Source organism: Bactrocera tryoni, chromosome 1, assembly GCF_016617805.1.
Source record: "Bactrocera tryoni isolate S06 chromosome 1, CSIRO_BtryS06_freeze2, whole genome shotgun sequence".
Lineage (NCBI taxonomy): Eukaryota > Metazoa > Arthropoda > Insecta > Diptera > Tephritidae > Bactrocera > Bactrocera tryoni.
In genome coordinates, this window is record NC_052499.1 from 44,262,540 (window position 1) to 44,279,055 (window position 16,516).

General features: G+C 37.7%; 3 protein-coding genes across 3 annotated transcripts in view; all 3 read left to right on the top strand.

Annotated features, from left to right (window-relative positions):
- Positions 1–16,516, top strand: part of LOC120767092 (E3 ubiquitin-protein ligase RNF181 homolog) — a 75,679-nt gene that overhangs the window by 14,378 nt on the left and 44,785 nt on the right. The window contains exon 2 of the mRNA XM_040092971.1: positions 10,438–10,491. The gene's annotated coding sequence lies outside the window, so the exon portion shown is untranslated. The remainder of the gene's footprint in view (positions 1–10,437; positions 10,492–16,516) is intronic.
- On the top strand, positions 9,412–10,110 carry LOC120767091 (probable fatty acid-binding protein). Its single transcript, XM_040092970.1, has one exon. The coding sequence runs from the start codon at positions 9,450–9,452 to the stop codon at positions 9,999–10,001; it is 552 nt and encodes a 183-aa protein (XP_039948904.1). The 5' UTR covers positions 9,412–9,449; the 3' UTR covers positions 10,002–10,110.
- LOC120768696 (serine/threonine-protein kinase OSR1) overlaps positions 10,080–16,516 on the top strand; it is a 46,360-nt gene continuing 39,923 nt past the window's right edge. The window contains exons 1-2 of the mRNA XM_040095490.1: positions 10,080–10,089; positions 10,438–10,491. Coding sequence (XP_039951424.1) covers positions 10,080–10,089; positions 10,438–10,491 — 64 coding nt within the window. The remainder of the gene's footprint in view (positions 10,090–10,437; positions 10,492–16,516) is intronic.

A 16,516-nucleotide genomic window follows, 5' to 3' on the forward strand; every position in this document is an offset into this window, starting at 1 on the left:
CGTGTTCAAGAAACAATCGCAGCTGTTGCAGTGTCAATACAGGCAAATCCAAGAGCTTTCTGACTGCAGCAGACTTTTTTATGAGGTTATGTGAAGCAAGAGGTATATAAAAAAGCAGAAATTTGACTGAATTAAAACAGTCCTTTAAAATCTTTCTGACTGTTCATTATGCCAGTTTATCAAAGTTATACCAGTTTTTTTTGGAATCGCCACACTTCATTATGCCAGTCTACCAGGTTTATACCAGGTTTTGTTCGATTCGCCACTTAACAAGTTCTCGGGATGAAAAGCAGCTTTTGTTTTCTATTCAACTACTTTGTATGACTAATCACATCACACTCAATGTCTTTGTATGTACTTACTTATGTTATAAAATTATGTGTAAAATCTAATTATCAGCTAAGTGTGCCATTAGGGGTCACTGTAAGTGTTTTGTTGTTGTTGTTATACATTTTCCATTGATTATTAACATGCATTGCCATATCATCGTACAGGCATGCGGTGCATTTAATCAATAGTCAATATCGCTCAAATCGACACGAATTGCCTTAAGCGTTGGCCCACAAAGGCTTAAGCGTTACAAGCGTCGAGTACATTCCGGCTATTTTTAAGAAAATTAATATGTCCGTACATATTTGAATACATTTCGGTTTGTAGTTGAACACAGGTAGGTGTGTATGTGTGTGGCATAAATTCGTTAAAAATAGCTAGTCTGAGCGCGTCGGCATTCTGATTGGCATCTACTGGCGTCGAGCGCAAGCAAAAGCCACATTTTCGTTTTAATTTATTATTTGCTTTTACTTTTGATCCTCGATTTCATTCAATGCAAATTTGTTTTTTTGTTTTTTGCTTGTTTTATAGTAAATATTTTTAGTTAAAACTGGTTTTAATTGCGTTTTGCTTTTGTGTTAGCTATTTTGTGGTATTGTTATTGTACACACGTGCGGTTTCGACTCGGGTGGGGGGTCTCTTGTGTACTTTAAAAATAATCATAAATACATAGTTGCTAGTTATTTGCAAAGCATAATCTTTGTATTCTTAAACAAATATTTAGCTTACTTCTTGATTCAGTTCTTTGCGAACAGTATTTCGGAATATTTAAGTACAAAAATTGTAGTTACATAAATATAAACTAATTACTCCCGCATATTTCTAACTTAGAATATGTTTAAAATTTCTTAAGAAAAATATGCGACATTTTTAGTCCAATTTCCTTGCACTTGTTCCCGCTTTAGTGTATTCTTCAGCATTGATTACTGCTGAGGTTTATTTGTTAGGCGATTGTATTCTCTTGCGGGATAAAAATATTATTATTATTTTTGAAAAAGTAATGTACATTTATAGAATTCAATCTACTTTACAAATCCGCCATTAATTAAAAAAAAAATTGATCCCGTAGCCCAACGTCACGAAGAACTCTAAAAAAAAGTGTCTCGCGTGAGGATGATTGTCAGCTAAAAATTATATAAAAATCTACAATGCAAAACAATATTTTTATTGTCTATAATTACAGGAAATGATATGCGTTAAAACTTCTGGGTACTAATTCTTCTTCTTTTTAATTGGCGTAGACACCGCTTACGCGATTATAGCCAAGCTAACAACAGCGCGCCAGTCGTTTCGTCTTTTCGCTACATGGCGCCAATTGAATATTCCAAGCGTAGCTAGGTCCTTCTCCACTTGGTCCTTCCAACAGATTGCAGGTCTTCCTCTTCCTCTGCTTCCCCCGGCGGGTACTCCGTCGAATACTTTCAGTGCTGGAGTGTTTTCGTCCATTCGGACAACATGACCTAGCCAGCGTAGCCGCTATCTTTTAATTCGCTGAACTATGTCGATGTCGTCGTATATCTCGTACAGCTCATCGTTCCATCGAATGCGATATTCGCCGTGGCCAATGCGCAAAGGACCATAAATCTTTCGCAGAACTTTTCTCTCGAAAACTCGTAACGTCGACTCATCGGTTGCTGTCATCGCCCAAGCCTCTGCACCATATAGCAAGACGGGAATTATGAGCGACTTATAGAGTTTAGCTTTTGTTCGTCGAGAGAGGACTTTACTTTTCAATTGCCTACTCAGTCCGAAGTAGCACCTGTTGGCAAGAGCAATCCTGCGTAGGGTTTCCACGCTGACATTTTTGGTGGTGTTTACGCTGGTTCCTAGATAGACGAAATTATCTACAACTTCAAAGTTATGACTGTCAACAGTGAAGTGAGAGCCAAGTCGCGAGTGCGACGACTGTTTGTTTGATGACAGGAGATATTTCGTTTTGCCGTCGTTCACTGCCAGACCCATTTTCTGTGCTCCTTGTCCAGCCTGTAGAAAGCAGAGTTAACGGCGCGGGTGTTGAGGCCGATGATATCAATATCATCGGCATACGCCAGCAGTTGTACACTCTTATAGAAGATTGTACCTTCTCTATTCAGATTTGCAGCTCGAATTATATTCTCCAGGAGTAGTTTGAAGAAGTCGCTCGATGTGGAGTCGGCTTGTCTGAAACCACCTTTGGTATCGAACCACTAGGAGAGGCTCTTCCGTATGAGGTTTTTGGTATTGCTGAACGTCAGTTTACACAGCCATATTAGTTTTACAGAGACACCGAATTCAGGCAAAGCGGCATAAAGGCACCTCCTTTCGTGCTGTCAAAAGCAGCTTTAAAATCGACGAAGAGGATTGTGTTGATCCTCTTTTCACGGGTCTTTTCCAAGATTTGGCGCATGGTGAATATCTCGTCAGTTGTTGATATTCCAGGCCCAGTACGCTCGATAGAACCTTATATGCGATGTTGAGAAGGCTTATCCCACGGTATTTCCGCAGATTGTAGGGTCTCTCTTTGTGTGGATTTGGCAGAGCACACTTAAATTCCAATCGTCGGGCATGCTTTCGTTCGACCATATTCTACAAAGAAGCTGCGGCATGCTGTATTTGAATAGCTCGGCTGGCAATCCATTGGCCCCTGCCGCTTTGTTGTTCTTCAGACGCGTAATTGCTATTCGAGCTTTTACACTAGTTGGGGAATGGAACGTATGCTCCATTGTCATCGATTGGGAAATCGGGTTCTCCATCTCCTGGTTTTTTGCTTTCACAGCCATTCAGAAAGCTGAAGAAGTGTTCCCTCCATAATAATAATAAACGATAAATACCTCTTTATACGAGGGCTGCTATATATATTTCTGGCCAATTAATGAAAATAGGAATATTTATCAACGAAAATGGTTTTATTGTTTATTGTATTTATTCTCCATTAAGATTTATACACTTTTGCATGCGCTCAAACCAATTTTCGAAGCACTTTTTCCACTCCGATTGAGACACCTCCAAAACATGGTTTTTGAATGCTTCAACAGCATCTTCTGGCGACGAAAATCGTTGACCACGCATTATTTTCTTGATGTGTGGGAATAAAAAGAAGTCATTGGGTGCCACGTCAGGGCTGTACGGCGGATGACCCATCAATTCGACGTTTTGGCCGGTCAAAAAGGCGTTGCTTTGAGCCGATGTATGAGAGCTCGCATTGTCATGGTGCACAATGATTCGTCTTCTATTGTTCGTTTTTCGAATTTCTCCGAAGACTTCAGGCAAACAAATGGTGGTGTACCACTCAGAATTGACCGTCCTACGTTGCTCAAGCGGAACAGTCGCCACATGACCAGTTTTGCTCATACGCATAGATCCATGATTCGTCACCTGTGACGATCTTATAAACGCCTTTTGAAGCACCGCGATCGTATTTTTTCAGCATTTCTTTTCACCAATCCACACGAGCCTTTTTTTGAGCGATTGTCAAATTGTGCGGGATCCAACGAGAACAAACCTTTTTTACGGCCAGGTGTTCATGCGAATCGAATCGCATGCTGGTGGGAGAAATGCATAGGCATGCCTCTATCTGAAGGTATGTTACATAACGGTCTTGCATTATCAGTTCACGTACGGCATCGATGTTTTCTGGCACAAAGGCTGTTTTGGACGACCTTCACGGAATTCGTCTTTGAGCGAGCGTCGGCCACGATTGAATTCATTGTACCAGTTTTTCACAGTGCTATAGGATGGTGCTTCATAGCCATACAAAGATTTTAGTTCATCGATGCACTCTTGTCGTGATAATCCACGTCGAATGTTGGGTGAAAAATGATCGCACGAAAATGTTCACGAGTTAATTCCATTTTTTGGCCGAGATGAATTTTTTAATTCCTGTAAATAAAACAATTCACGATTAAATGACAAAATGTTCTGAGTGATGTTATGCTAAAAAATGTCAAACTTTCCAATGGAAATGTCAGATTGCACCTGGCAACACTTAGTGTTGCCTAGGCCAGAAATATATAAAGCAGCCTCCGTATATAGTGTTGATATGCGTTCGGTCGTTCTCGAGTAAAAATTTAATTTCGAGATTTTTAGGATACATGTACCTATAACACCCTAAGGACGCTGGTTTTGCTTATGGACGGTATGGAACTACTGCCATGTTCTAAAATTATAATATTTGTGTTGAATTTAATTTTAAATTAATTATATATTAATGTTTGCTCTTGAATTTTTACTATACACATTTTAATAATTTTTTTTTTGTTTTAATTATATTTATTCAATTTTAAACGTTTTCCATTACTGTCAGTCACCAATTCCGATTCGCATAAATTCAAATGTAGGAATTTCCATCCCGCCTCTAGTATTTCTATTTTTACTCTCACATACATACAAAAATTCCCAGACTCAACGCGCTTCGGCATTTTCTCTATAAAATCGGAATAAATAAGCAAGTAAAAAAAAAAACTCATTGCGATCCTCGAAATACCATGCCACTGCACAAATATTTTTAGCACCGCCCATTTACGTATTTATGCATTTATTATGTATATTTATTTCTGCTTAAAAGCTCTTTCACTTTCGTTTGCAATAAATTTTCGAAATTTACTTTCCATGGCATTGACGTGTGTACTTGTGTACTCTCAACAGCATTTAATTCACACAAATCCGAAATGTCGGCATTTTATTCGAAATTTATACGTATTGCATATGTACTATGTGTGTTGATGCGATGAATAGCACTTTTAAAACATGCAAATTTTTAAAATTAATCTATGCCATTGCTGTCACCTTAATTTGTCGTCGCGCGCTATTTTGTGTCCTCGCGTAAATTTGAAAATTTTGAACATTTAAATTAAAAAAAAAAAATTGTTCGATTATCAATTAGTATTTCTATAGTTAGACTATATAAGCACACAGAAATTTTTCCTTTAAATTTTGCCAAAAGCGCACAGATTTTTGCTGATTGCCGGCAGGTGTAAGGCGCACCGTTTATTTTGCAATTTCTTTTATTTTGGCTATATTTCTCGCCGAACATTTAATTTAAAATTTTAATTTGTCTTGTCAGGTACAGCGCTGTTGAAATTAATAAATTTTCGCGTATTTTGGGTTGGTTGTAAAATTTCTCTGTAGACAAATTATTTATTTGCCATTAATTTAATACGGTACATTTGTTTGTGGATTTTTGCTGCATCAGTTGAAATCGTTTTGTTGATTATATTATATTTAGCCATTTAGTGGGAAATTAATTACAATTTTGTTGAAGAAAGTTCCAAAGTTAGTCGCCTTTGAAGTGAAGCTTCTTATTACAAGGAGTCTAAACAATTAGAATGTGACAGCTGTCAAAAGGATGGAAAATATAATACAAAGTTATTTGACTTTACATCATTTCCAATCAGCACAATTAATTAAGATGCACTCGTACTCAATTAATTCGTAAATTAATCAGTAAATGATAGTTATAGAAAAACAACAACAAGATATCTCACATATTCACCGATATATGCGCTATAAAGTAAACTGGAATATTGAAAATCCTTCAGTTAAGTATGCAGATGCGTGCAACTAATGTAACAACGTGGTTGTTTTTCGGTTTTAAAGATAATATTAAAATGATTAAATTCAAATTCCAGATGTCCTTTGGAATTTAATTCCATTCCTATTTAACCTTTATTAATTCCTGGGAATTTCCAACTTTATGGAACCGAACTCTTTCCTTCAAATATGTCCAAAGATTTTCGATTGGGTTTAAGTCCGGGCTGCATAAAAGTCGGTCTAATAGAGTCACCACGTTTTTCTAAAATCATTGCTTTGTACCACGCGCAGTATGTTTCGGATCGTAATCTTGCGCACGTTACGGGTATTTTGTCATCAGCAAATGGTAACATTACGTTGTCCAAGATTGACATAGTAGGGCTGCTATATATATTCTGGCCTAGGACAACACTAAGTGTTGCCAGGTGCAATCTGACATTTCCATTGGAAAGTTTGACATTTTTTAGCATAACATCACTCAGAACGTTTCGTCATTTAATCGTGAATTGTTTTATTTACAGGGAATTAAAAAATTCATCTCGGCCAAAAAATGGAAATAACTCGTGAACATTTTCGTGCGATCATTTTTCACAACTTTCGACGTGGATTATCACGACAAGAGTGCATCGATGAACTAAAATCTTCATATGGCTATGAAGCACCATCTTATAGCACTATGAAAAACTGGTACAACGAATTCAATCGTGGCCGACGCTCGCTCAAAAACGAATTCTGTGAAGGTCGTCCAAAAACAGCCGTTGTGCTAGAAAACATCGATGCCGTACGTGAACTGATAATGCAAGACCGTCATGTAACATACCTTCAGATAGAGGCATGCCTATGCATTTCTCCCACCAGCATACATTCGATTATTGCATTACGGCCAGGTGTAAAAAAGGTTTGTTCTCGTTGGATCCCGCACAATTTGACAATCGCTCAAAAAAAGGCTCGTGTGGATTGGTGTAAAGAAATGCTGAAAAAATACGATCGCGGTGCTTCAAAAGACGTTTATAAGATCGTCACAGGTGACGAATCATGGATCTATGCGTATGAGCCCGAAACAAAACAGCAATCGACAAAAAAACAAAAAATAAAATAAAAAAACAAAAAAAAAAGAAAATTAAACAAAACATCGTTGATAAATATGCCTATTTACATTATTAGGCCAGAAATATATATAGCAACCTACGTATATTTGAACTGGTCCATGTGGTCATCGTTTTTACTAATAGGCCCAACATCTCGCCACGACATGATACCCTAAATAAGTATACAGCCGCCACCTTGCTTTAAAGTTGGCCTAGTGTATTTGGGGTCCAACTCCTTGCATTGAGGCCTGTTGACATACGTTTTTTCATCTAAAAAAATCATACTTATCTTGCTTTCATCAGAAAATAATACTCTTTTCCACTCTTTTGCTGTTCAATGGCGGTATTACTTTGCAAACTGTAAACAGCTCCCTCGATTGCGTGCAGAGAGTAATGGCTTCTTCCTTGAAACACTTCCAAAAAGTCCTGGCTCGCGTAATCGTCTTTTTACGGTATCTGCAGATGGTACATTTTGATTTTCGCCACTCGAATTTGATTTGCCGTCTTGTGGGAATCCTTTTTTGATTCGCGGATAATTAACTCGTCCTCACGAGGAGTCGTTTTGCGACCTCTTTTATTGGCACTTTCTTTTTCTTAATAGTAATCTATTGAAAGAATATATAGATAATTTAAAATAAAATTCTATTTTTACCGTTAAAAGTTTTACTGAATTTTAATTTATCAGGACAAGGAGGAGGATGATCAATGACTTGTAGAATTTGGTCTTTGTTCGTCGAGAAAGGGCACCTGTTGACAACAGTTATTCTGCGTTGAATTACGAGGTTGACGTTGGAGTTTGTGTATATTAGTATTATCTATGACAGTTATGACTGACCACAGAGATGTGGGAGCCAAGTTGCGAATGCGACGATTGTTTGTTTGATGACAGAAAATATTGCCTTCGTTTACCACTAGACCCATTTACTTCGCCAATGATATTAATATCATCGGAGTACGGCAGCAGTTGTACACTCTTACTCGTATAGTAGATTATATATATTCTACTTAGCTCTGCAATTTCGAATTATTTTCTCCAGGAGTAGATTAAAAAAGACGCACGGTAGGGAGTCGCTATGTCTGAAACCTCATTTGGTATCGAACACCGCGGAAAGATGCTTCCCAATCCTGACGGAGGTTTTGGTATTGCTCAACGTCGGTTTATACAGCCGTATTAGTTTTGCGGGGATTTCAAATTCAGACATAGCGGCATAAAGGCCTGCTGTCAAAAAACAGCTTTGAAAGCCACTAAGAAGTGATTCGATTCTCTTTTCATGGGTATTTTATAAGATTAGGCGCATGGTGAATATCTGGTCAGCTATTGATTTTCCAGGTCTGAAGCCAAAATCCAATAATTTTGCGGACGGTGCGCTTTAATCGTTCACACAATACATTTGATAGAACCTTATATGCGATGTTGAGGAGGCTTATCCCACGATAGTTAGCGCAGATGGTGGGGTCTACCTTTTTGTGGATAGGGCAGAGCACACTTAAATTCCAATCGTCGGGCATGCTTTTTTCCGACCATATTATACAAAGAAGCTGATGCATCTTCCTTATCAGTTCCTCGCCGCCGTATTTAAATAGCTCGTTCGCCAATCCATCGACCTCCGCCGCTTTGTTGTTCTTCAGACGGGTAATTGCAATTCGAACTTCCTCAGGCTGTGTTTACCATCTCCTAGTGTTATGCTTTCACTGCCATTCAGCAGGTTGGCGAAGTGTTCCCTCATAATTATGATCTGGGCATTAGTCGCTAGATCATCTCTGGGGGATCTACAAGAGTTTTGAAACTTTGAAACCCCACATCGTTTCGTAAAATTTTCGAAAACTACCTCCATCGGCCACCTCGTCAAGCTCTTCGTACTCACGCATTTCGGTCCCCCTCTTTTTTGGCTGCAAATGCGTCTCGCTTCCCTTTTAACTCTCGGTATCTATGTTGTCGATTGTAACGTTGCGAGGCAGTCTGTTTTCTCTACTCTGCGACATTGAAGGAAATAAATTAAGAACTACAATGATAATTATTTAATATAATATTATATAATTTACTTCCGCTTACTAAAAATATAAAAAAATATTAAGAAACGAAAGAACATAAAAATCAGGTCGCTTTTATTTATCGTTTTTTAAGAATTATTACTTTTAATCTAGTTTTTATGCTAATTAGTATTATGGACCATTAGATTTTTGTATGCTTGATATTCCGAATGGGTTAGTTAGCATATTTTTTGTTCTTTTGTCATGTAAAAAATGGAACATTTTACATGGTTTTATACATTACATTATTAAATACGAGTATAGGCACATACATACATAGTTCTAATTTATCAATACCTTTCTCAACACTACACAAAAAAAACTATTTGAAACCCTAGAAACGTTACTCGTGCACAAACATTGCCTTCAAAAACGAATGAAGAACAGATTCCACACAAAAAAAATTGTGTTCGTAAACATTTCATACAAAAATTTTGAATAATTTTCAAAATTTTCCGTTAAAAATTAAAGAAATAATACAATAATAGCAAAATGTTAAAAAAAATCAACTGTTGGGAGGGTAACCAGTATCAGCTGGTGAGTAGTGATAACTACGATGCCTATATGAAGGAGCTTGGCATGGGCTTGGTTCAACGCAAATTAGGCAACACCAAAAAACCGATCGTTATGCTACATAAGGTTGAAAGCACCCATAATTTAATCACAGTGATCGATGATCAACCAACTGTACTCACCTTCAAGTTGGGCAAAGAGTTCGATGAAGAAACTTATGATCTGCGCAATATGAAGACTACATTCAACTTGTATGACAACACTTTGGTGCAAGAACAAAAGGGTGTCGTGTGCACGAAGATCACACGCGAGTTTCATCTAAATAAAATGATGGAGCAATCTGTGATCAACAATGTGGCCGCGTGTAGAGTATTTCATGTGCTTGGTGAAGACGAAAGCAAAGACTTGACCGAATTGTTGGAGAAACTTGAAAATGAGCAGCAGGAAAAGAAGGATGAGGATAAGGAGGCCAAGCAAAAGAGTGAAGCCAAAAGAGAGGTCGAAAGAGTAGTTAACCAATTGGTGGAATAATAGGCTGCCACAAAGCGGTAATTTGTCAAGGACAACAAAGAAGAGGATTTGCACCGGAAAAAGCTGCAAGCGAGAAAAATGTTCCATAGTAATTTTTTTCGCCTCAATCCCGCGAAATTTTTAATCAAAATGGTCATAATTTTTTCAAATAATAGTAACGTGTATTGATTGATTGATGAGTAAAGAGACTTAGAATGGCTTACAATTACGAATATATCGTAAAATGATTGCCAACTGTTTGTTTTTCATTAATACATTTTTGCATACATAAATTAATTGTGTGTGTGTTCTTTAAAAGAAAGCTTTTGAAAGATTTGATTTTCAATCCCAAATTTAATCACAAATTGTTACCCTATAGTAGATACTATTTCAGTAAATAAAACCATTTCACCAATTAAACATCAGATTAATCAATATTTTCTTTCTATATTTTCAGAACAGCGGTTTTGTTTCCACCACCTCAACAATTTAGCTGAAACCATCCCGAACGGTATGTAGATAATCACTCCTTAGGCTAAATGTAGATATATTAAGAGAATACAAATACTAGCCCTAGACAACTAGTGTGTTGTGCTTCGCTTGCGCTTTTTCATTTAAAGTAGTTTCTTGTTTGTAATTTGTCTCAGGCCAAATTTGCTCCATTCAAATTATGCTTCGTTTGCGAGTCATCAAAAGTGACGAATCGAACAAGCAGGTAGCATAAAAGCATAAGTCAAATAAAGAGAGAAAAGCAAGCGTTTATCCAACTAGATAAGATGTAAAATGAATGGGTACAAATAAGCTCGTTTTATTGATTGACGATAGTGTAGACTATGTTGAAAATGCAGATTTGAAGTACTCCGATTGATGCATACTGATCAAATTTGACTGAAAAAATGTCCCCGACAATGATGCTACGTGTAGTTTCCGTTTTGCGAGCTCTACTCGACAAGTTGTTGTAACGGTTATCTAGTCTTCGTTAGGATGGTAAGGATCAGATAAGTTTTCATCGAGGTTATCCAACTGTAGGCCCAGAAAACGTGGTGTTTCGACGGGGTCGCACCATAAGAAGAGGGGTGCCAGATGTGTAGGTTTAGCAGGGCATGCAAAGAGGTGGTTAGTGTCATGCGGGGACTCGTTCCACGCTAGACATACATATGTTTGGTATGTCAGGATCGATTCTGGATAAGTAAGAGTTTAACCTGCTACAGTATACAGAACGATCTGTTTAACGATCTTTTGGTACGATTCTGTTATTGACATGCTTCATAACTAGAAATTAACACAAATGTCTGGAATCGATCCATAACTTATTTTAGAGATTAACCATCACACAAACATATACTAAAGGGTGATCCATTTCGAGGTTCCGAGAAACATCAAATTTAATGGGAAATGTTTATTATCATTCGAAATAACATTCTTTGGCCTTTATTTTTTGAAGATTATCTCTTTCAAATGTTGGCCGTGGCCAAGTCTCCGATGGTACATCCGTTGAGTCCAATTTTCGATGACTCAATCGAATATTTCGACTGATAACGGGCGAATGACACGCATGATGTTTTGCCTGAATCGAAGCGGGATCGTCCGCATAGGCTTTAGACTTCACAAATCCCCACAAGAAAATTTCACATGATCTTGGTGGTCCGTGAAATGATCTGCTCAGCAAAGTCTTCTCTCAACAAATCCATTAATTGACGCGATGTGTGGGAAGTCTTATACAAACTCGAGATCACGAGCTTCAATTTCCGACATGAAATAGTCGGTTGTCATTGACGTTTACGTTCTCACCGACATGATTCTTGAATAAATATGGACCGATGATTTCACCGGGTCACACACCACACCAAACCATTGTTTTCTCTGGACGAAATGGCAGCTCTTGGATCTCTTCGTTCCAAATGCGTCAATTTTGTTTGTTTACATACCCATTGACTCATTGAACCAGAAATAGGCATCATCACTGAACAAAATTTGGTTGAAAACGTCGGATCTTCTTGAGACTTCAAGAGCCCATAAAGCGAAGCGATGACGCTTAGAAAGTTTGAGAGGCTTCAGTTCTTGCACACGTTTTTGTACGCTTTCAGTTTAAGATCACAATGTAAAATCTGCTAAATCATTCCAAAAGTCAGTCCGAGGTGATGCGAACGGCGCCGAAACGATTATACGCGGTCCTCGTGTACACTCTTTATAAAAGGGTATACAGTCGTAGCCAAATTTCATGGATGGTATTTTCATCTCTTAGTCCTATGGCACATGTTATTTCCAAACCATTTTGACCTGATTTTAAACCAAAATATGCTTTGGAAGGTTTTGAGCCATTGACAAACAATTCCAAAAAATGAAAAATAACGAAATATGCCTCCGTTTGTTCAAAATTCACTTCCACTCTCTTTTTTGAAAGTCTTAATCTTTGACACTTAAGCTGTGAGTTTTAGTTATTAGTTGAGCCCTTGACTGCATTAAAAGTTCTACATTGGCTGGACTACTTAAAATCTCAACCAAGATTATTTTAGCCAGAAATAAGAAAACTTTTATGATCATGATTAGGGTTCAGCCGGCGACTTATGCACTACCATAACATCCGCGAAAGTCACTCTATAGATCTGAGGACTTTCACATATCTAATATACATATGTATATCAATCTTGTTAGCTTATTTCCTGCCGCAATAGTCTTGACGTCATCGGAATGATCTAACTTTCGAAAGAAACAGGCGATGGCAAGAAATAACCTTGACTTTTCTTCAAAAAAATTTTAATTTGCTTTCATCCATATTAGTTTAATAGCGAAAAACTCGCCAACACGGCGAAGAAGAGATCGATTCGAAACTGAAAATTCATTCATATTTATTAAAAACTATTTAACTACATTTTCTTAAATATACATACAGACATTTTATACGTATATTTTTCTATATGGAGAAAAGCATCCGCTTGTACGGATACTACATTAACCCCCAACTAATTGAGATCACTGGCTGAATTCGTCGTATACCGAACTACATTGCACAGTCAATAAAAACGATGTTGTGGGTGGAGAAATTCTGTCAACGATAAATTGTGGCAGAGAAATGGCGCGATCGCATGTCTGATCGACGGCGAATGAAAATAATTATACTACAAAATATCTAACGGCCGCCAACAGGGGAAGGGTGCGAATTCATTTCTTTCATGACAGAATAGAACATAGACAAATTACAATGTTACAAATGACAAGCAAACATGAAAACTAAAAGAAGTCTAGTGCTAAAATGAATTCAATTTTCACATTTGCTTAAAAGCCTCTTCCCACTCGATCGCAGCGCCTCTTCCGCATAAATACATATGCACATACATACATATATACGAGTGATAGGCATATGAAAAATCTTTTACAACACTCGCTCGCTTGTCGCTGGTACTTGGGCTAATGGCGCCCAATTGGCACGTTCACTCAACTGTAGACAATTATTTGTGACAACAGCTGCAGCAGCAGGAACTGTGACGGCGGACGGTGGCAGGTTCCGCCGCGATCAGCAGCATAAATCAAATGCAAACTCACGGACACACATACATATGTTTGTATTGTTTGTAACCGATTAGGCAAATTGTAAAATTGACTTTGAACTTGCTTATGTCCGAATGTCACTGGTCGTCTGCCGCGGTATCGGAATGACCGTTCGTCTGCCGTGTACTCACACGCTAAATTACTGTTTTTTTTGTATGCAATCGCGTCCATTGGCTTTGCTCATAAGCACTCCCCACCCGTTTTACTCCGTCATTTGTAGTTGGTGTATGGTCGATCGCGTCGGTCACGTGACAGACCTGCTGATTGCCGACTCAATGATAATTGCTAATTTACGAGTACAATTTTGAAAAACAAAAGCAATCAAAGCGAAAACAATTGCTGCACACGCGTTGATCCCATGCGCTCTTTGTCCGAGGTGCAGTCGTAGCCCTCAGCTAAGTGCATCGGGGTGTTATTGGGAAAGTGTCATCTAATTTTCTGTGCTTGGAATGTGTATTCTGTTTTGATCGCTTCATTGGGTTTTAAGTCGAAACACGTGATCTATTCGTTGGTTGTACAAGAATACTTTGAGTGCATCCTTCTGAATTCATATATATTTTGTTCTCTTTTCTTGTATTTCTAGCATGAATCCGCTTAGTCATCTTCCAGACAACAGCAATGAAATCTAAAGTCAGAAATAATTACTTTCAAGATCTAATATCAAATAAATCTATCAACTTTCTCTATTAGATCGCTCCGTATTTTATAATTGGATCATAACATACGATATTTTAAAAAATTCCAAAGAGCACCTAGAAGATTTTAAAAATTAAATAATCTCCTCTATATGATATAACATACAAAGTCTTTAAAATATAATTATAGCTCGAGGCCGAAACCCTACATTATAACACCCATAAATCCATTATATACATGAAATTTTGTTTAGGAAGTCAAATCGATTTGTTGTTTACCTCAAATATTGTCTCTAATTAATTTCATTAATTACTAAAGCAACTGCCGCATTTAAATAAAAACAAATTAAGTAAACCTCGCCACTGTTCTGCATAATGAAGCTTCCGTTAGCGAGCCTTCAAATTGTTCACGAAGCGTGACGATTTTGCCATGCAATCCCGTAACTTATCGAAGGCGCTGTGATTATTTTGTTATGAAATGTTTTCCGGTTTTAAAATGTCTGAGTTCTAGGATCTTTAACACAAAATGGAGTAAAATTTGTTTCCTTTTATAAGTTTTTGTTAGGAGTTTGTAATTTCCCTTGTGACATATTAATTTTGTATTTAGTCCACAACCACGTAAGCGGTGTCTACGCCAAAAAAGGAGACGAAGATTTAGTCTAAAACCATATTAGTGCGGAAGATTGCTGATAAACACAAAAAGAGCTCGCAGAATCTTTGAAAGTCACTCAAATAGCCAATTCAACACGTTTAAAAGCAAGGAGATTAGGTGTCATATGAATTGAAACTAAGAGACGTTGAAGGCTATTTTGTATGTCAAAAATGCTGCTTGAACGCTACAAAAATAAGTCGCTTTTGCATCGGTTGGTGACTGGTGATGAAAAATAGATCCATTGCGACAACCCTAACCGCAATAAATCATATTTGAAACCAGTTCAGCAAGCTAAACCGATTGGAATTTGCAACTGGATGTGACGCAATCATGGCAATGCTCGGCTTCATGTTGTAAGGCCGGTAAAAATTACCTCCCGCATTTCACTGATTTCAAAAACTTAAGACTTGAAATAAAATATAATTGTATATAAAAAAACGAGGTATTTACCCTGCTTCCATCGATGGGCAATAATAGTTGGTGCGAAAACGAGTATTTATCTGCCAAGAAAGAAGTGCAACAAAATTGCGCATGCGACCGCGGACTACGCAATAAGGCATCGAGATTGCTGACAGCTGTTTTATAGCTGTTATAGCTTGTTCGATTCGCTACTCTCTAAAGCTTTGTAAAGCGAAGATAGTTTTTGACAACAATATTAAAACTTTATGCCAAAAGCCGTTACATATATACTATAAATGCAATAAGTTCAACAAGACAGCAATCGACTTCAGTCACTGAGGTCCAATCTAATGAAGCTATGCCGTTTTCTTGTTTCCAGCTGCTATACAAGCGACTCCGTTGTTTTGGGTTCTTGTCCTCATTTAGAACCAAATCCCGGCTTCCTGCCCTAAATCAAACATCTGTTGATGACAGAAGTACACGACGATATATCGTTGTCATGAAGTTGGCATGATTAGTTTACCAAATCCTTGTTTTGCTAAACATCCTCAAACATGAACCAAGCACGCTTAGTTGTGTTCGACATCTAAAACTAGGACTTGTTTGTCAGCGAAACCATTTGGCTCCAATCATCATCCACATGTTCAGCTATTTAGTCTTGTGTTTTTTATTTGTTTCTCGTTAGCAAAGGTTTTGACGTAGTGGCACGAAATTGGATCTGAAATTCCCTCAAGCTGTTCATTATTGTATTTAGAGACACATTTATATCCTTTCAGGCCAATTTTTGTCCTGAAAGTGTCAGTTAACTCGTCCTATCGTCCTGTGCTGAGGTAGCTCTGCAAAATTCCGCGTTTCGGCAAGTCGGTCCACATTTTTGTGCATCAAAACGATTTTGGTACCACAGTTATACAAACGCCTTCGACTTTTTAAGTACTTAATAGCTCTCAAATGTGGCATCTTGGAAGCTTTCGAAGGAGAATAAACAAATACTGCTTCAAAACTTTCAAGTTTTATGCAAATCAAAGCCTACTGTATGTCAAAATACAATGAGATTTCGTGATGTGTGACCTGGTTTACGGAAAGGGGGCTTAGGTGTCAAAAAATAACGATAACGAGAAACTGACGAAACGAGTTGTGTATTTTTAACCAGTTATTGTTTCCCAGAAAACTAGTTTTCGCACTTTAGTTCCCTTTTCCTAGACCAGGTCATATGTATGTTAGTTTCACGTTCGGGATCCCGAAAACAACTTTCGTACAATAAAAATGCTTTCGCTCTACGAAATTATTTACAGTTATTAGCT